Here is a 19833-nt window from a genome sequence, read left to right as displayed (position 1 = left end):
ATGTTTCTTTTGAGGTTTCCCGCTCTAGTGCCGACGCACGACGCGAGGTGCCCGCCCTTGGCACGGGCATCCCCTGCCGCTGGCAGCTCCACGTCCCACCCTGGTGAGAAGCTGGCCAGCCGCAGCGAGAGAAGGGTTTTGTGTTCTGAGTGCACTTGTTTTCTTTTTCCTCCCATTTTCAGACCTGGGGATAAGCAGACGTGGCCAGGGGGAGGGAGTGGAGGAATATAAAAAAAATAAAGCACCGTATCCCGAAGGAGCATCCCAAGTCCCGGCTGCCTTGCCTGCCAGCATCCCCTCAGCCCCAGGGTGCTATGGGGTCCCATAGGGTGCTGTGGGGGGATCCTGGACCCTCTGGCCCAGGTCACATCCCAACCTGCCCTGCTGTCTCCCCGGGAATCAGCTCAGGAAGGTTGAGGAGATGTGAGTGCAGCTTTCGGAGCCGTTCAGTGGGATTTTGGGACAGAGCAGTGGTGCTGAGCCCAGCTCCAGCCGCAGGACCGGCAGCGGGGGCCAGACAAACCCAGTTGTCCCCAGTTGCCCCTGCTCACAAATGGGTTTCCCTCACTGGTTTACCACGGGCTCTTCCCGGCCACGGATCGCGTTTGCGGTCAGCACGGCTCCCGGGGCTCCTGCGCCCGAGGGAGTCGCGGTGTCCCCCCCTCTCCGCACTCCCCAGCGTTGCCCCTCGATTCGGTGTCCCCTGTTCCAGGTCGTCCTTCTCTCGCTGGTAGGAACTTGTTCTGTATTTCTCCTTTGCTCTGGTAAAAGAGTGTATTGTGTCGGAAAGAGAAATAATTTGTATTTCTTTTCTCTGGTTATTCGACTCCGATGCAGTTTTTAACCGCGCGTGTAATTTTTGTACCCAATTTTATGTGCTGCCCGACACAGCTCTGGGGGCTTTCTGGGACACTGCCTTCCCCACAGCCCACCCAGAGGCAGGAGGAGCATTAATTTATTAAATTTCGCCTTTACCCGGAATATTCCCCACCCGCCCGGCACGGTGCCGTTGGGCAGACAGGACCAGGTCCGCTCTCTGCTCCATCCCCATGAATAACCGTAGCTCAGGGCAGCCCCCAGCTCCCCCCGCACCCCTCAGAGGACAGCGGGACAGAGGGCAGTGCTGGGAGGAAGCTGGCACCAATGCCTGGCAGCTGGTATCACCACGAGAGCATCCTTCCACCTCTGCCCGCAGCTGGCAGAGGCCCCAGCAGAGCCACACAGGCAGAAGACTCACCAGAAAAAAACTGATTTATTGTAAAAAACACCCAACAAAACACATCTCTGCCACCCTGCAGTGCTGCCTGGGCAGGAGGTCCAGGGGATGCGTAGTCTGTGCCACAACGTGGTTCCTGCCTGGTGCTGCCCAGGTCTCAGCCCCAGCACTGGTGTCACCCCAGGGTGGGGTGTGAGGTCCCGCAGTGCAGGCAGCTGCTTGGAGGGGGGGTCTCCGGGAGGGTCTGGCAGCATGAAGCTGGTGCAGGCAGGTGCCAGCAACTAAGGCAGCATGGAGGCTGTTCTTGGGGGGCTCCAGTGGCAGGCGAGGCTGCTCGTCTCCTGTAGGGACCCACAGAAGGTGGGGGGTCTCTTCAGGCAGGCTCTGGGGTGCTCGGGCAGTTTCGGGGCTGTGCAGGGGACACTCCGGTGGTGCAGGGGAGGCAGGCTACGGCATCTGTGGGCATGTCTGTTGGGCCTCCAGCTGTGGGGGCAGCTCTGGGGGTCTCCAGCAGCACAAGGGCTGGCGAGGGCTGGCGATTGGGGGTCTCCTGCAGCTCAAGGGTTGGTTCAGGCTGGCAACGGGGTCTCCGGCAGCACAAGGGTTGGTTCAGGCTGGCACTGGGGGTCTCCAGCAGCTCAAGGGTTGGTTCAGGCTGGCACTGGGGGTCTCCGGCAGCTCACGGGTTGGTTCAGGCTGACACCAGGGGATCTCTGGCAGCTTGAGGGCTGGCTTGGGTGTCTCCAGGAGCACAAGGTGTGGATCAGGCAGGCTCCGGGGGTCTCCGGAAGCACCAAGGGCAGCATGGCCAGGCTCTGGGAGATGACCCCATCCCCAGACGGGCTCCACCCTGGCATCACCAGCGCTCAGGCAGTGGTGGCGGCCGCGGCATCACGACGGCGGGCAGCCCGCAGCAGGCTCTGCCGCAGCACGGGGTAGAGGCGGTGGCAGCCGTCGAGGCCGAGCCGCAACGCCTGCGCCCAGGCGTCGGGAGGGCTGCCCTGCCCGCCGCCCAGCACCGCCGACACCTGGTTGAGAGCGGGCAGCAGAGCCACGGTGAGCCGGGCGACGGCGCGACGCTCCTCGCCCTCGCCGGGCTGCAGCATCCACGACGCCGCGGGACCGGGAGAGCGGCACAAGGCGCAACCCACCGCCAAATCGTACATCTCCACGCCGGCATCGGCCAGGGCCAGGGCGGCGGCGCTGATGGCGGCGGCCAGCGCCGACCCCCCGTCCTGCAGCAGCAGCGCGCTGACCGCCAGCCGCGCCCGCGGGTACCGGGCCAAGCGCACCGCCGGTTCCAGCGCTTCCCTCAACTCGGCCGCCGCTTCGCGTTCGGCTTCTCGCTCCGCCGCCGAGCCCGGCCTCCAGCGAGCCCCGCGCCCGGCGAAGGGAGCCCGGCGGAACTCGCACAGCAGCCGCCCCCCGCCGCCGCCGCCGCCCCGGGCTCGGCCGCCTCCCGCGGGCCCCAGGCGGCGCAAAGCACCTTCGTGCCGCCGCGCAGCTCCACGTAGGCCGAACCCTCCGCCTGGCTCAGCAGCCCGGCCCGGGCGAAGAGCGGCCGGAGGGCGCAGGGGTCCCGCGGAACCGCCGCCTCCTCCTCCTCCTCTTCTTCCTCCTCCGCCGGCAGCAACCCGCCGCCCGCGATCGCTGCCCAAACCTCCGGTGGCTGCGACTCCTCCGGGCCGCGCACACGGCGGTGATCGAGCGGCATGGCCGGCGCGGAGAGCGGGCACGGACGGGCAGGAGGAGGAGCCCGGCCCGCTCCGCCCCTGCGAGCGGAGCAGCGCGCAGGAAAACAGCCTTTATTTATCGGGTGGGGGAGCAGCAGGCAGGGGCCAGGCAGGAGGGGACAGCGGGGGCTGGTGACTTTCCCTCCCCTCCCTCTCCCCGCTCCATCAGTTTTTCAGCTCGCCCAGCCGCAGCCTGGCAAAGTCCGTGGCCAGCTGGAGGGCATCGCGCAGGCAGCCCACGTTCTTGCCCGTCGCCTGCGCCGAGACGTCCTTCCCCCCGCCTTTGCCGTCCATCAGGGCGGACACCTCCTGCACCCACTGGCTGGCCTTCAGGCCCTTGTTTGCGGTCTCCTGGGTAGGAAAAGAAAGGGGGGGGAAAAAAGAGGATGCTTGACACCTCAACCCAGCCAGAAGAGAAGGAAGAGGAGCGTGGGCCAGCAGGACAAAGCTCTTCCAGGCCACCAGCCCAGGCCTTGCCCCCTGCCTTCAAGTCCAGCCTCTTCCCCATTCCCTGTTTGCAAAGCACACCACCTCTTCCACCCCTCTGCATCCCAACGAGAAGCTGAAGCACATGGGTCAGGGCTCTCGCCAACCCAACTGAGTTTTGGCCATGCAGCATTTAATAGTCACCGCCCGGAGGCTGCAGATGCCCCAGTAAGGCTCAGAGAACAGCAGATGGAGTCTGGGGGTTACCTGGGGCACCTGACACAGGCACGTGATTCTGCCCGCTTCGTTATCGACGGCGAAGAGCATGGCTGCGGTCTGCGGGGAGTGCGTCTTGAAGAGCTTCAGAGACTCGTTCAGGGCCTGCAGGAGGACAAAGTCACTGCGGGGCGCCTTCCCCGTGCTCGCAGCCGGCCCTGCTCCAGCCCTCCGGCTGCCCCGCGGAGATCTTGCGGATCTGGGCTTGTGGTGGGCCAGCCAGCAGCACCCTGCAGTGTTCCCACTCCCAAACGTGAGTGATTTTCACATCCCCGCTGGATGCACAAGCCCTGGCTCCATCCCCTCAGAGCAGCAAGGAGGCAGGAGTGAGGAGCTGCTTTTATTTCCCCACCTTCAATTATCCAAAAACTGGCAGAATTAGCCCAAAAGCAGGTGAACCTTTCCCTGAGCGTATCAGCTGGAGGGGAAAACACTCCACTCTGCCACATGAGCTCCCAGCAGGAGGGAGCAGCTGTTCCGAAGCGAGTCAGGAGGACTCAACCTGAAGAAGCTGTGAGGGTTATCAGACACAGCAGGTATGCCGGAGAAAACAGGGAGACTGCCAGGCATCCCGTTATTCCCAAGGAAACAGTCATCCCTTGCTCCCATAGACAGTAGGATGCGGTACAGAGATCCAGGATCGGGCGGTCTGGTGGGCAAAGCTGTGCTGCCCTATAGCTGGGTAGGGAATACGCAGCTGCCCAGGCTGCCGGCACCACCATCCCCCGGGATGCACCCTCTGCCAGGGAGAATGCTGCGTTGGCACCCAGGGTGAGCAGGAGCGCTGGCGTTGTAGGGGTGGGGATGGCCACAGAGAGCAAGCAGGTGTCTGTGAGCAGCTCAGAGACTCCCAGAGTGGAAATTTAAACAGGATATTAAAACACGAGTGGTCCAGCCTCGGGGCATGATCAGCCCTCCTGCCTGGCACGGGCCGGGCTCAGCGCTGCGGCACAGCGCACACAAGGGAACTTTTCTTCCCAACAGCAACCGCTTGGAAAGAAAGTTAACTTGTGCGTGGAGGAGAGAAGGAGCCATTTCAGCCCTTGCAGAACTTGAACCTCACTGCAGCAGACGCAGTGCCCAGCAGCTGGGGAGCAGCTCTCTGGCCCGGCCCTGTCCACGCGCTTGGCCCAGGGCACTGCACCCAGAGCTGATCTGCACCGGCCACGAGCATCACAGCTTCCGTGGCTTGGCACAGCTGCTGCTCAGAGTTCCTTAAGCCTGCAATTTAGTGTCGTGACCGCTGCCGGATGAGTCTCACCTGGGACCCAACGCGGTTCTATCGGGGTCCCTATCCCCTACCACGTCTGAAAGCTCAGCAAATAGTTAAGACCCCTCCACCCCTGCAAACCCATGTGTTAGTCCAGGAGGTGGGACGCAGAGAGTATCCCAGTGGTCCTTCCTCTCTTCACCAGTTGCTGCTCTGGGCTGGCAGGTGGCAAGAGAGACAGCTCTGTAACACAGCACTGCCCCTGCAAGCCAACAGAGACCGCCCAGCTGCTCCCCAGGCACAAGGAAGGTTGCTGAGGAGACCAGACCTTCCCATACCTTTGCTGAGGCTCCATTTTCCATTTCCATGATGACTAACGGCTGGTTAGGGTGACTCTCAATGACTTGCTTGGTCTTCTCCAGCACCTGAGGACAACAGCGGTCAGCCACTAGAGCACACGCATCGTGTGTGGACACAAGAATCACCCAGGTAGAGCCTCCCTGCAGGCACAGAGACCCCCGAGGTGCCCCAACACACCCACAGCCCAGCCTGGAGCAGCCTCATGCTGCGGAGCCAGGAACAAAACGTGTTGGCAGGCGGGTGCATGGCCTGCAAGGCAGCAGCAGTGCTGTGCATGATTCCTCCTCTGGGAAAATCCAATGGGATCCAGGAGGAAGAACCTGGAACTTCCAAGGGTGGAAGAACCACCCAACTTCCAAGTGCTGCCAGTGCTTCACCCCAGGGAACAGGCATGGAGGCAGTCATGCCCTGGGAGGGACACGCCTTGGCACAGAGCACCTCCACGCCAGGAACCAAAGGCTGCAGGGCAGCCACCAAGGCTCAGGGAGGGAGCAGGAGGCTGAACAGAGTGAGGGGCATCCCCACAGCTCAGCTCCCTTCCACACCCGGCACAAGTGGAGCACCCACAGTCATCCCACGCTGTCCTTTACTCCCACCCAGGGCTCACTCGTTTCTGGATGTCAGCTTTGCTTGCTCGGTCCAGGTCATCCATAACTTTCTTCAGTGCTTTAACAGCTTCTCTCAGTTCATCTTTCTGCCACTGTGGGATAACGGCAGTGGCCAGTGTCTGCAAAACAGGAGTGGGTGGAGAGGGTTAGTGGTACCGGTGACCACGGCAGGAGATGCTGCACCACGCTCATGAACCTCAAGCGCCTCAACTGGCAGAGCCCAGTAAGCTGCCCTCGTCTCCCAGTGCTCAGTAAGCTGCCCTCGTCTCCCAGTGCCCGACAGCCTCAGGCAGGAGGTGCTGGCTGCAGCACCCACAGGACGCAGGGCTGTTCGGAGAGGAGCAGGAAGCTGAACTTGGGCCTCACTAATACCACCCGCTGCTGGCAATCAAGGTCCCCTTCACTTTGGGAAAGCAGAGCACTGCTGCCATCCTCACCTCGCTGAGATCCGTGATCTCCTTCTGCACATCCTTGTTGGGAGCTGTCTGGACCTTCACCTTGGCCTCCAGGGCTGACAGCAGCTTCCTGAGGCTGTCGACTTTCCGGAGGGCCTGGAATACAAAGCGAGTTAAGTCATGCAGGGAGATTTAGCAGGCTGGGCTCTTGGCCACCCTAGGAGAAGGGATGAGGAACGCTGCAGCCCCAGGCATGGAGTTCAGTAACTCCCTGGGAAATGGCAGAGCCAAAGCAGGCAGCGCTTGACCAGAACCAGGGTGCGATGCTGGCAGACAGGCCCCAGGACTCTCCTCTGCCAGAAGGAATGCCAAGGTCCTCCAAAAAGAGAAAACTCTCTCCTCACCAAGCCCCTTCCCTCAATCTAGAAAGGACCAGCCTAGGACCAAAGTCACCTGCCTCCTGCCGCAGAGGACTGAATTCTCGGGACTCCACAACTCTCCTGCCAATCTTGCCAGCTGCTGCAGGCTCTAGATCCGCAGCCCACCCTGCGAAACAACCTGAGCTAACCCTGCAGCCACCTCGCAGACCCACCCCAGGCCCTTCTGCCACACTAACGCAACAACCACAGCTGAGACCCTTTTTACAAGGGTGTGTAGTGATAGGACAAGGGGCAACGGATTTAAACTGAAAGAGGGCAGATTTAGGTTAGATATAAGAAAGAAATTCTTTACATTGAGGGTGGTGAGGTACTGGAACAGGTTGCCCAGAGAAGTTGTGGATGCCCCATCCCTGGAAGTGTTCAAGGCCAGGCTGGATGAGGCTTTGGGCAACCTGGTGTAGTGGAGGGTGTCTCTGCCCATGGCAGGGGGGTTGGAACTAGATGATCTTTGAGGTCCCTTCCAACCCTAACCATTCTATGATTCTATGAGACTTTCCCCATCCCTTCCCTGCTCCCTCCTCTGGCTGTAGCACAGCCAGGGGCCTCTGGCACAGCCTTTGCTAACAGCAGCACCCTTCTCCACCAGTCCCTCAGACATGCCAATTCTCCCTGGTGCTGAGTATTCCAACAGGGGTAATGGGGCAAATTTGAACAAAAGGAACCTTGGCACAGCGTTCATATGTGGGATTTCGCAGAGGACCTCTCCCGCCTCCCTTTACCTTCCGAGCTTCGGCCCCGGTGACTGCAACTATCCTCCGGATGCCTTTAGCAATTGCTTCTTCTGAAACAATCACAAAGGGGCCAGCGTGGCTGGAGTTCTGCAAGTGCCTTTGGAAAGAACCCAGAAAGAGCCACAAAAGGAGAGAGTTAGAAGTCCACCTCTCAACTCTGCAGGCATCAGCATGGAAACAAGAAAACCACCCTGCCAGGGAGATGCAGCAAGCGTGGGGACAGGCAGAAAACCCAGCGGAGCCCCTAAAAGCAAATGAGCAAGGAAAGGGTGGCAAGGGCTATGTTCCCAGCACTGCCAGAGACTCTGCGTGTGGGCAGGGGCAGCACACAGGCAGCTTCCCTGATCTGAAATGCAGCGTGACTCAGGACTGGGAACACAGAGGCACATAATCACCACCACCACCCTCCAGGCTCTGCCCTGGTTGTGCCCAGCATATGCCCGTGGCACTGGCATCAGAGCTCAAGCTCCCCTGGGACTCCTTTTTAACCACCCTGCTCCCTTCCTCGGCCTCTCCAGATACTCACGTGCCTCCGCAGAACTCGACAGAAGTGACGGAGCCTGCGGGGCCAGAGGGGTCAGCCAGCAGCTCCTCCACAGGGATGCCAATCGAGACCACACGGACAGGATCGGGGTAGGTCTCGTCAAAAACTGCCCGCAGTCCCTGGATAGCTTTGGCTGCTGCGAGAGGGCAGTCCTTGGCGTACACGGTCTGCAGAGGACAGCAAAGGGAGGCAGGTAAGAGGTGGTCCTGGCAGCTGTGACTGAGAGCTTGCGTTTCCAGGGAATCCTGACTTCCTCCGAAAGATCCTAAAAGGGAAGTTACATGTCTCCCCTGCGCTGGGGTTTGTCGAGCTGCAGGGATCCTAAAGTCATTGACAGATGTCCCATCTTCAAAACCCCAGATACCAGCACCTGCTCAGCCCCACTGTGCTCCTCTACATTCATTTCTAACCACAGACTCCTGAGCAGAGCACAGGGTCCTCCCAGGGTCTGTCTTTGACACAGGGCAGGAACCAGCCACAGCAACTCTCTTGCCATTGCAGACGCATCACTGGGGGGTCTGGGTTTACACTGTGAATCCAACCAGGCCTGCTCTGCCCAACTTCTTGGCTCTTGTAGCTAACATGACACTAGAGCAGGCAGGGCACCACTCCAACCCGAGAGGGCTCAGTACCAGTGAACAGAGCAATCCCACTCAAAATCCTGTGAGGCGATGCCCGTCTGAGCACAGTACTGCATCAGCAGCTCAGAAGACTCCTGCTGGGCCAAACTTCCAGCACCCCAGACCATCCAAAAACTTGACTCCAGGTATTTTTTTCCTGAGTATATCCAACCTGGCAGCCATACTCACCTTTGCTTCCTCAATCATCTGGTTGGCGATCCCTTCGACCTTCTTGATTTCCTGGGTAGACAAGGCTCCCTTGGCTGTGAAGTCGAACCGCAGCCTGTCCGGTGCGACCAGTGACCCTCTCTGGTCAGCTTCCCCCAAAACTGAGCGTAGGGCAAAGTTGAGGATGTGGGTTGCCGTGTGGTTGCTCATGACTGGCCTCCGCCTTGTCTGATGGAGGAAACCACTGTTAGATGCAGTCCTGCACCACGGAGCCAAGATCACCTCTAGCAGCTGCTCCGACACAAATCTAAACTAGCCCAGGAGACCAGAAACCACTTATCACACTTGCTGCCTTGGAGCCTCTGTTAAGAGAGCAGGAGCTTTTTCCTAGTAGTCACCTTGTTGGGCCTGTCTGAGGAGATGCCAAACACAAACCAGGTTACAGACACTCTACTCCTCAAGAGGGAAGAGCACTGCAAGATGGGAGCCTTCCCTCTGGCTCCAAAGGTGCCACCTCTACTGGGAAGGGAAATGCATTTTGTGGATTAGGCTCAACCCAGCACTCAGTGAGCAGGCTGAGCCCACCGGAGCCATGTGTGGAGCAGGGCAGACACCTCTGCCCAGGCTCTCCGCTGTCATCCACAATGCAGTGGGGTACTGTACCCGCTCCACCTCTCAGCCGTGACCCAAAACATGTTTCTGCTGCTGGTCAGCAAAACCCAGTGAGCGTGGGTCTGAGCCAGCTGGGCGTTATCTGCCTCGTGGTACGAGAAAGCCAGGTGGGCAGGAGAGGCCTCGAGTCACCCAGACTGGAAGGGCCACGCCGCTCACCTACGTCGTGTGCCGCAAGGAGAGCTGGCCCCAAACTCCGGGCCTTGGAGCGGCATCGATGGAAAGGAAGGAGACAAAATCCAAGGAAAAGAGATGAGGCCATCTGTTATACCACGTCTTAACTCACCTCATCAATAGACAGGTGGACCTGATCTCCTACTTTCAAGCTTCCATACAGAGTTCCTATGTGAAGCACGTAGCCTCCTCGGACCTGCACGTTCTTCACCGTGAATTCTGTTTTCTGTACAAAGAGGGAAATGCGCCCAGTGAGCAGGGCGAGAGGCCAAGGGGATGGACGCAGTGCAGCCAGAGGCCTGAGCTGCACCTGGAAAGGTCCCAGCTGAGAGCAGGACTGGTGCGTGCGACAGGAGAAAGCCAAGTGTCCCCAGGCACAGGGCCGCAAAGCAGAAGAGTGAATGAAGGTGGGGCACGGTTACGGGGCACAGCAGAGCTGAAAGAGCTCCCCACCACGGCTCAAAAGCACTGTCCTTCTGCACAGCCATCCCAGCACCACCACCACAGCCACCCACATTCCGGCGACAGCCTGACGCCGCAGCACGGAGCTCGGACCCCCAAGGAGTAAGGGGAACATACTCCAGCACGTCTGCGCCGTGCTGCACCCCCAAAAAGGAAACCTGTGCAATGCCTGACACCTGCCATGGACAGGAAATCACTGGACCTTGCTTGGCCCCTTCTCCTCCTCCGCACACACCTGCCCAGGCCCTGGGTCACACCGAGTTTAGCGAAAGGCTCTCAGGCCCACTCACATCCTCCCTGCCGTCGTCGTCCTTCACCATGTAGCCCTCGTCATAGATCTGCCCACCCTGCTCAGCGTAGAAGCAGGTCCGGTCCAGCACTATCCCACACTCCTGGCCAGTGGATACCTCCTCCACAAACTTCTTCTCCCTGCGGATGGCCTTCACTGTGGCCACGAGGCTCCCAAAATCTGTCACCAGGACAACAGGCAGCATCAGTAAAACAGGAAAACCTTGTGGACACCACACGGGAGCAGAACTTCACAGCAACACCTCCCAGCTATTGCAGGAGCTCATGGCAGCTACCACATTCGCAGGGGGTGAGGAGAAAGACCTAGGGCAACAGTTAGCTGGATAAGAGGGAATTTCATTCAGTGCTCTCCAAGGCAGGGGCTGTCACTTCCTTCCACACCTGTGCAGCAAGAGTCAGCAGCACACATGGCTACGAGCCTGGGGCCTCCTGAATCTCCACCAACTTGAAGAATTAGCAGGAAGAGCCAGAGCAAGTGAGCCAAGAACCCTCTAACAGACCAAGCAGAAACTGCAGTCTCCTGCAGCACTGGCAAAGGAGCAGCTGAGAAACACAAACATGGGAGCGTGGAGACACAAAGCTGCAGGGAACAGGAATCCCCTTAAGTTGGCAACAACAAGCCTGAGCAGTAGAGCAGCCCTTGAAGAGCCTGCCCTGCCCCCCCCTTCCCCTGCTCCCTTCGACACAAGCAGGCTATGCACCCCCACACACTTCCACTCCCTCCTCCACGTCCCAGGAAAGGTGAGCCCGGAGGGGAGATCTTGTTGAGGTACATGCCAGGAAAGGTTTGGCAGTAGAGGATGGTTCTGAGAAGGTTTTTTTCGTACCATAGGCACCGCTCGGATCCGAAGCGTAGCTGTATTTTGGCGAGTCGTCGGTCACCTCCAGCCCTCGGGCCCTTAGCTCTTCGATGGCATAGATGTCCAGCATGAGGAGGTCCTCCCCTCCGGCACCCTTACCCTGGGATTTGAGCTGCCAACGACAAACACCAAAGTTGAAGAAAACCCACCTCAGCACTGGCCCGTGCACGCCAGCCTAGTTGCACACCTCTCACACTTGCAGCCCTGAGAGCTCCTCGGTTCAGAGCTTTGCTCTGGGAAGCCGTGTGCCAGCAGCAGGAGTGCTCCTGTATTTCTGGCTTCAGAGCAGGCTGTTCCACACCACGAGCGTGCAGGGAAAGCGGGTCTGAGCCTCCCAAGGGCAAGGCAAGTACCCAGCCAGCTGGTCAACGCCACTGCAGTGCTGCAGCAAATGTGTTTTGGCAGAGGTGCCCGAACTGCAGGCCTGCCTGGACGCTGCTCCTTGGACAGGGAAGTCCTGAACTTCCCTATCCAGAACAGGGCAGTGGGGAGGTGCTCCCAGCACTCCACCAACTCTGTATGGAGGCTGAGCTCCAGTCTCCAGACCTCACAGTGTTAGTGAGCAGAACCAGTCCCAGTAGAACAGAAATGATGTGTCCCACAACAACTGTGAAGCCGTGCCCTAGTCTTTCCCACTGGGGCACTCGGGGCACGAGCAGACCCGGTAAGAAAGGAGCAGAGACTCATGACAGCAAACTAAAAGGAAGGGAATCCTCCTTGCCAGCTCCCCTGGAGCTGTTATCTACCTGTGCATTTTTCCGCTCTTCTTCAAAGCCCTCCATGTCCACAACAAGGCCCTTCTCCTCTGCAATCAGCCCCGTGAGATCAGCAGGAAAACCGTAGGTGTCATACAGCAGCCACGCAGTGTCACCTTCAGAGAAAAAGCAGAGCAGTCAGCACTCCTGTTCCGTGAGACACTGCTCCTTTCCCCCCTCTCCGACGGGCTCTGTCCCACCCAACTGGCTCTGCACCTCAGCAGGACAGCAAACAGGTCTGGTGAACATGAACATCTAAAAGGCTCCTCTCTGACAGCACAGAGACGTTGTGTCTGGGCAGCTTAGAAACCTGAGCAAGCAAACACAGGCCAGAGGAGAGATGGGGGACCCAGCTCTGAGTGATGGCCTTTTGACTCCAACTCTGTCCCCCTGACACCTTCCACCACCTCTAAGTTCCCAGCCCAGCTGAGCCCTAACTCAGTCCCAGATAAGCAATGCCTTTTGGTGCATCCAGACAGAAGTCACAGCCTTACCAGGGATGGTTTTACTGTCCCCCAGGCTCTGGATCTTCCTGTCCAGGATGCGACGTCCTCTGCTGAGCGTTTTCAGGAACTGATCCTCTTCTTCGTTGATAATGTCCTTCACCATATCTGGGTCCTTCTTCAGCTCAGGAAAGGCATCTCCCTGCAGACCCGAGAGGATTAGCCCATCAGCATGGAGATCTGCACACCTCAGCAGGTGAAGTCTTCAGCAGATACAGTGGAGCAAGGGAAGAACTTACCAGTGACTGCACCACCACATCAACCAGAGTAGCAAAGAAACCCTTGGGGGCATTGAGCTTCTCATGGGAGTAGCGCACAGCCCGTCGGAGAATCCGCCTCAGCACATACCTAGGGAACAGCAGAGCCTCTCATGCAAACTTTACACCTCTGAGTTGTTCTCAGGAGATCCACCAGCATCCACCTACCAGCACCTCCTCCCAGGACCAAGAGCACAGGGTTCTCTCCCCACATTTTCTCTCAAGTAGCTGCTCACACCAGCAGCAAGCCAGAGGTGAGGTGCCAGGCCCCAGCTCCATGGCCCAGACTCACTGGGTGTTAAGAGTCAGTCCTGTGAGTCCAGCAGCACCCACAGCACAGTCCCCAGCCCAAACTTCACTGTTTTGACAGCAGCACTGCACCAAGCAGGGTTTTGTGCCTGTCTGCCCACAGTGACCCTTTTTGGGGGCTGACACAGCAGGACTGGTACTCACAAGAACCCTCAGACCTGTGTGTTTCAGCTTTTTGGGCGGATCTCACTACATGGATTCAAGCATCAAATATACTGAGCAAACACTCCACTATCCACTGCTTTAATGATGAATTCAAAGACATCCCAGTGACACGTGAGATCCCAGCCCCCTCAGGGAAGCTGTGCTGAACAGAATGGGAGCGGGAGCATTGCAGCAGCTCGTCTTACCCTCTGCCAGTATTGTCAGGTCTGCCCCCATCTGACAGTGCCAGCGTGATGGTCCGTGCGTGGTCAGCCAGGACACGGTACGCCATGTCTATACCATCGGCATCCTCGGCACCAACCTGCCCCATGTAGGGCCTGGCACCCGTGCCCTGTGCAGAGAGGAGAAAGCAGTGGGTGAAGGGGACGATTACGGACAGTGGGGACCAGCAACAAGGCAGAACAAGAGGGAAGCACCTCAGAAGTCAACCCCATCCCACTGCCCGCAGCCACACAGAGGAGGCACACTCCTCTTGGAAAGAGGTGACTCAGGGAAGCCAGGGAAGACAGAGAGCTGCGAGGTTCTGCATCGTGCCACGGCCCAAGTATCTCCAAGACCAGAGGGAAGGAAAGCCAGTTTATCCCCACATTAAGAGCCCAGGACAGAGGAGAGAGAGAGAGAGAGAGGGACAGAGTGCAGGGAAATCATCTGTTTTGCACACTGGTCCAAGGACTCCAGCCTGGCACAACGTGCCCAGTCAAGAAACTTCTCAAATTCTGTCACATGGGAAACAGGCCCAGCTTCCCTCTTTTTGGGTGTTTTTATCTGTACACAAGAGAACGATACTGCTGTAACAAAGCAGTGCTCGCACGTGGTGCAAACCTCACACCATGGGCACGGTGCCTACAGCCAGGCTCCCAGCACACTGCAGGAAGGCAGACAAGGACACACAGGCTGTGTCCTGCCAGTGGCTCCAACATCGAAGAAAGGCAGCCCTCCAATTCCAACTCTGGAGCTCTGTACATCATCCCTCAGAGGCAGCAGGAGCCTGGGCACTTCTCCCTGCATTTCTTCCAGCATGATCTGCAGCCACAAAGGTCTGCCCCTTCCATGGAGTGAAAAAAGGCTTGAACTTGCACACAGAGCTCCCAGCACTGGTGACATGGTCCCCACCCAGAAAGATGCAGCAACAGCACACTGGTTCTGCAAGTTACTGTCATGGTTTATGGCAAAGACCTCCTCTCTCAGGGGATCTTCTGCAGATCACGTGGGAAACTGAAGGACAAACTCTCTTTCTGGGTCAGCAGCACCATGTGCTCTCTACCATAGGATGAAAAGATGGTGCTTGGCCACATGGGACAGCAGAGCGTCTCCCACTCGGAGAGAACCAAGGACAGTTCACAGGGAACACCTGGGAAAGCTGCACCGGTCATTGTCCCTTGTTTTCCCCTGGAAACATGCCCCAAGGCAGCAGTTACTGTGCCAGTCTGCCATCCTACCCTCAGCAGAGTACTAACCCGTGGGGCTCGCAGCAGCTGGCAAAGCAGAGACCTCCAGACACAACCGCCCTGTCCGACCAGCCCCACACATCTCCCCAGGGATTCAGGAAACGGATGCAGCTGGGTCAGGCCCAGACTCCTCAGTTCGTACCTTTTGGATGGCTTCAAAGTAAGGAAGGAAAAGGTCAGTGTCATAGTTGGACATCTTATTCTGCAGCACAGAGACCAGCCTCTCCAGGCCCATCCCAGTATCAATACTTTTCTTGGGAAGAGGTTTCAGGGTCCCATCCGCTTCCCTGTCCAGCCACAAAAAGAAAGATGAGCTGTTATGGATGGAGGCTCTTGCAGGGGCAACCTCATCTCCATGAGATTTTGTTCCATCAGATTTACGACATGGGCCCATACACAAGCCACACAAAGGACAACTTTGATAAAATACAGTTAACAAGACCCTCGATGACAACTTAGATCCAAAGCAGGATGGCACTTATTCCATACTGATCCCCTGGCAGATGAAACGAGAAAATATCTCCAGTCTGTCCCCAAAGCCAGTGTGACTGAGCTCTTCTGTACAGGTGGGCCAGGGGACACAAAAGTGTACAGCCACTGGCCAAGAGGGAACGGTGAGCAAGCCAGGGATGATTAAAACTGTGCAGTCTGAGCAACCTCCCACACCGAGCTGGAGCAGGCTAGGGAGGGAAGCAGGTCTCGCTCACCTGTTGAACTGTATGAACACCAGGTTCCAGATCTCCAGGACATTTGGGTCATCCTGATTGACCAGGTGTGAAGCATCTCTGTCCCCGATCCTGTCATAGTGGATCTCGCTGCAAGGGCCACAGGGGCCCGTGTCTCCCATTTCCCAGAAGTTATCCTTCATATTGCCAGGCAAAATCCTGCCCTCAGCCAGCCTGTAACAAGAAACTCTTACTGGACAACAGAGACTTCAGAGCAAGGCAAGAATTCCCCCAACCAAGGCATACACCAGAGAAATCTTAGCTCACTAATGCCTTGGATTAGCAGATGAGTCGTCAGGGTCCTGAGACACATCAATCCAAGAGCCTAACTTTCTGGATCCTACCACCCAGGTTCCCTGGTGAGGAGGATCTGGCAAGCATCAGCACCTGGCACTGGCCCCAGGTGGAGGCAGATGCCTACACAACACCTCAGTGAAGCCACCAGTAAGAAGACAGGCGGATATCCAGCTTTAATACACGAGGCAGGTTTGGCCCCACAGTGTAGAGGTGTGTCAGGGGGCCAGTGGCAGTTTTCGGAGGGGACTACAGCCACAAGACCAAAGGCATCATTCCACCATCATTGGTGGACTTGGCAGTGTTAGTTTTATGGTTGGACTCAATGATCCTCACGGTCTTTTCCAACCTAAATGACTCAGTGGTTCTATGATCAAGCTTTCGCCCACCCACAGCTTTTGTTGACAGCGGTTCTCAATTCCTCATCTCAAGGAGGGTGAGGTAGAAGTAGCAAAGGTATAGAGGAGGGAAACTAGGACTACCGAGGGGTGGAACATCTGCCTTAGGAAGAGAGTATAGAAAAGAGGAGGACTCAGATTTGGAGAGGACAAGGCTGGGTGGGAGACTTGGAAAAATGCAACCAGTTCAAAACAGAATCAGTCAACTCTGAAGGAGCAGGGCCCCGCACAGAGGCTAAGGGGAACGGACGGATCTCCCTCTAATAAACTAACCCAGCGACTGTGGATGCTGCGAGGGGAGGAGGAAAACAGACCACAGGCCACAGTGAAGCGTGCCTGCCTTCCCTGAAGACCATCTTCTCAACTGCTGTCAGAGGCAGCACACTGGGCTGACCTGACACAGCAGGGCACTTCTTACGTTCCTAAGCTTACACCAGAGATTTTGAAACAAAAGCTCTCAGTCTCTTCTATCCAATACCAGTGCTTCCCCTTGGCTTTGCAGCTCCAACACCCTGCAAATATTATTTGTGACACTTTACTTTTCTTAAAACCTCCTGATACGTGTGCTCTGCCACGTAACACATGCCACCTTCCTCTGAATAAAGGTAAACGACTGTCGCTCATCAAAACACGCACCTTCCTCAGTTCAAGGCCTTACCCCAAATTCAGCCATATCTGCTTGCACTCCAGGTCTGGCTGCAGTCCTGCAGCCTCATTTCCACCAAAGTAAGTGACGTAGAGCCTTTCGGCAGGGATGCCGAACTCCTTGGTGAGAAGGTCCAGTGCCAGTTTACAAGCAAGTTCCTGCAGAAGGAAAGATGAGGTCAGTAAGTGAATGCAAACAGCGTTTCTCCTCAACGTGCAGCATCTGCACATGCAGAGCACTGGCTACTGTGGGTATCAGCAGCTCTCAACAAAGAAACAGCCAAAAACTTTCAGACTTTTGGCATAAGAAACAGGCAAACCAGTATACGCAGTGAACAGGGCAGAAGAAACATCTCATATGGCTTTCCAGGTGCAGCCAAGCTAATTCCTAGCGTGTTCGCTGCCCAAAAAAGCCTTTGAATTCTGTTGTCATGCTGTATTCTTAACATTACCTTTGCAAATATGAACCCTACGCTAGCAGGAAGCTTGGAAAAGGATGTTATTTTATAGTCATTCCTGTTTGAGGTCCATCATAGTTGCACGGCACATGCAACTCCCCACAGCTCCAGGACAGACACTAAAACCTCTGCCTGAACACTCCAAACTGGCAGAGTTAATATAATCAGCTTTGTAAACCTTAAGCAATTAATCTCCAAACATTCTGCAGGGTCGGGGCAGCTTCCACGCTCATTTATTCCAAAGGAGCCACACACACCCCCCTTAGGAACCACTCTGTGCCAAGATATTCTCCTCCCTCTTGGCAAATGCTCTGCTAAGTCCATAGAGAGGGGTAACTTTGAGGGTAACTAACATACAGATTCAGAGCTACACCCAGTCTATTTTACCTTGAAATAATCCCCAAAGGACCAGGACCCCAGCATCTCAAAGAAAGTGTGGTGGTAGACATCTTTTCCGACGTCATCCAGGTCGTTGTGCTTGCCCCCTGCTCGGATGCACTTCTGAGTGTTGGTGGCTCTGTTCAGTTTAGCGAGCGGGTGCGAGGGGTCAATAGTATTGAGGAAGATGGGTTTGAACTGAGAGGAAAGAAAAAAGGGCAATCAAGAAACGCACTAAAAGCCTGTTTTCAAATGTTGCAAGCAACGTCACGGTACCGCTAGCCTGGACGTACTCGAGGCAGCTTTCAGACACAAGCCTGCTCTCTCCTGCATGCAGGGAGCTACAGCACTGCCTATAACTTAGCACTCTCCCCCACGCACGTATTCCTGAAGCCTAACAAACCCCAGGACTTCCAAAGGGACTGGAAGGATTCCAGTGGGAATCCCAGCTGACTAGAAAAAAAGTCAGTGAAAAGTTTGTGCTGATCTCCAGTAGAGCCCTTTCAGCAGCCCAGCCCCAACCACTCTCTAAAGACGCCGTTAGTCATTTGTGCGAGGACTAGTTGTGGTCCAAAGGGTGAAGAAGGGAGACTGGCAGTGCTGCCGTCGCTGCAGTCAGCCCAGCAGACACAGGAACCTCTCCCAGTGCTCTTGCCAATTTTGCCAGAGCCCAGAGGACTCCAGCAGACGCACCAAACAGCTCTTTGTGACTGGAGGGAAGATGAAGAAAACAACAATAATTTTCCACACCAACAGCTCTGCAAACACCTTCACAGCTTTCAACTGCTACAGGTTACATTCATAAGGATCACAGTACCAGAGTGGGAACCCTACCTGATTCATACCAGCATTAGCAAAGAGCAGCGTGGGGTCATCCAGAGGAATTGTCGAAGACGAGTGCACGTAGGTATGCTTGTTTTCCTTGAAGAAGTCAATAAACCGTTGCCGGATCTGGCTGGCTGTTAGCGTAGCTTCCATCTTGAAGCTGCAAGTCACAGCTGTCCGAAGGAAGCGGCAGGACCTCGGTGCAGTCTGAAGAAAAAACAACAAACAAGGCTCTTACGTGGTGTCAGCTCAAGTAATAACACCAGGATCATTGCCTCCATCTCCTGAAAGGGTCTCCCCACATTGATTAACTGCTCTCACCGACTCTGTTTAACCATCGGTCCGCCCACACCGTGCTGACCTAAACCCAAACTTCCTCTCCCCCAACCTCTCTGATTCCTAGAGCTCGAGCTCAGGTTACTTGTTCTTTGAAAACATGCATTTTTAAAACACCAAGTTCACCTGGATAATGAACTTGGTAAGAGATTATGTCTGCCTTGGCAGCGACGCAGGGGAGGGGGAGGCCTGCCAACACCTAAAATCACTCAGGGGGATTAAATCACAGGATCGCAGACGGGCTGAGTTTGGAAACGACCTCTGAATATCACCTCGTCCACCGCCTCCGCTCAAAGCGGGGCCAACTCCAGGGATGCCTGGAAACGCCGAGAGGAACCGCATCGCCACACGCACACCAGTGCCCGCTGATGGGTTTGGAGGTGCCAGTTTGGGAGCGAGCACCTCCTGGATATCCTAATGGATACGTAACGCTGTCCTCCGCCCATGGAGCGCGATGCCGAGCTCCCAGCAGCCTGCTGGGAGCAGAGGGACGATAATTCCTCGTACCACTAAGCACTAAGGCCAGCGAGTCGCTGGACCGGACGGGGGAAGGACTCGAGGAAGGGAAGGACTCGGCGCAGCGGCGGCTCCCGGGCACAGCAGGGCCTCTACCCCCCCATCACCCGGTCCCAAGTGCCCGAGGCGCGGCGAGGGCACCGCGGGTGCCCGGCAGCCCCGTTCCCTCGCGGCACCGCCGCCCTGCCGGGCCGCCTCCCCGCGGCGCGGGGTGGCAGAGGAGGCGGCGGGGCCGTGGCGGTGCCCCCCGAACGCCGCGGAGCCCCCGGCCCTACCTCCCAGGCCGCCGCCCCTCGCTCCGCACCGCCGGCCGCGCCGCAGCGCCCGCTCCGCCCCGCCCCTCTTGCCGCAACGCCGTGCGCCAGTTCCCGATTGGCTGCCGGGGCCGTCGCTCTGGATAAGCCCCGCCCCTCCCCTCGCCCGCCCTTGAGGGAGGGCCCTGTGGCGGCTGATGCAATGGCGGGATACGGCGGTCACGTGACGCGGCCGGGCTGAAGCCGGGCAGGGAGCCGCCATTTTAGGGGTCCCCGCCTTGACCTTCCTCCCAGGTCCTCTCCAGCCTGGATAGTCCCCAGGTGCCTCCACAGCGTTGGGATCTTGTAGCTTGATCTCATCTC

At 57.3% G+C, this 19833-nt stretch overlaps 2 protein-coding genes across 2 annotated transcripts; both read right to left on the bottom strand.

Moving 5' to 3' along the window:
• Positions 1 to 2082: 2082 nt before the first annotated feature.
• Positions 2083 to 2930, bottom strand: EXOSC6 (exosome component 6). Its single transcript, XM_086621237.1, is given in 2 exon segments — positions 2083 to 2652; positions 2655 to 2930. Coding segments are annotated over 2 exon segments (846 nt in total).
• Positions 2931 to 3026: 96 nt separating this feature from the next.
• Positions 3027 to 19521, bottom strand: AARS1 (alanyl-tRNA synthetase 1). Its single transcript, XM_086620884.1, has 21 exons — positions 19492 to 19521; positions 18374 to 18571; positions 17549 to 17737; positions 16717 to 16862; positions 15349 to 15540; positions 14784 to 14928; positions 13379 to 13524; positions 12702 to 12810; positions 12454 to 12604; positions 11951 to 12075; positions 11172 to 11316; positions 10326 to 10504; positions 9686 to 9799; positions 8749 to 8955; positions 7922 to 8106; positions 7384 to 7492; positions 6267 to 6380; positions 5829 to 5948; positions 5200 to 5286; positions 3643 to 3756; positions 3027 to 3300 (listed from the first exon to the last, which is right to left on the bottom strand). Exons 2-21 carry the CDS (start codon positions 18515 to 18517, stop codon positions 3115 to 3117), a joined length of 2907 nt encoding a protein of 968 aa, XP_086477010.1. The 5' UTR covers positions 18518 to 18571; positions 19492 to 19521; the 3' UTR covers positions 3027 to 3114.
• Positions 19522 to 19833: the final 312 nt, after the last annotated feature.

The sequence above is a fragment of the Tauraco erythrolophus genome, chromosome 15 (assembly GCF_009769465.1).
Source record: "Tauraco erythrolophus isolate bTauEry1 chromosome 15, bTauEry1.pri, whole genome shotgun sequence".
NCBI lineage: Eukaryota > Metazoa > Chordata > Aves > Musophagiformes > Musophagidae > Tauraco > Tauraco erythrolophus.
Note: the sequence above shows the minus strand (reverse complement) of the source record. Positions and strands in the feature narration are given on the sequence as shown.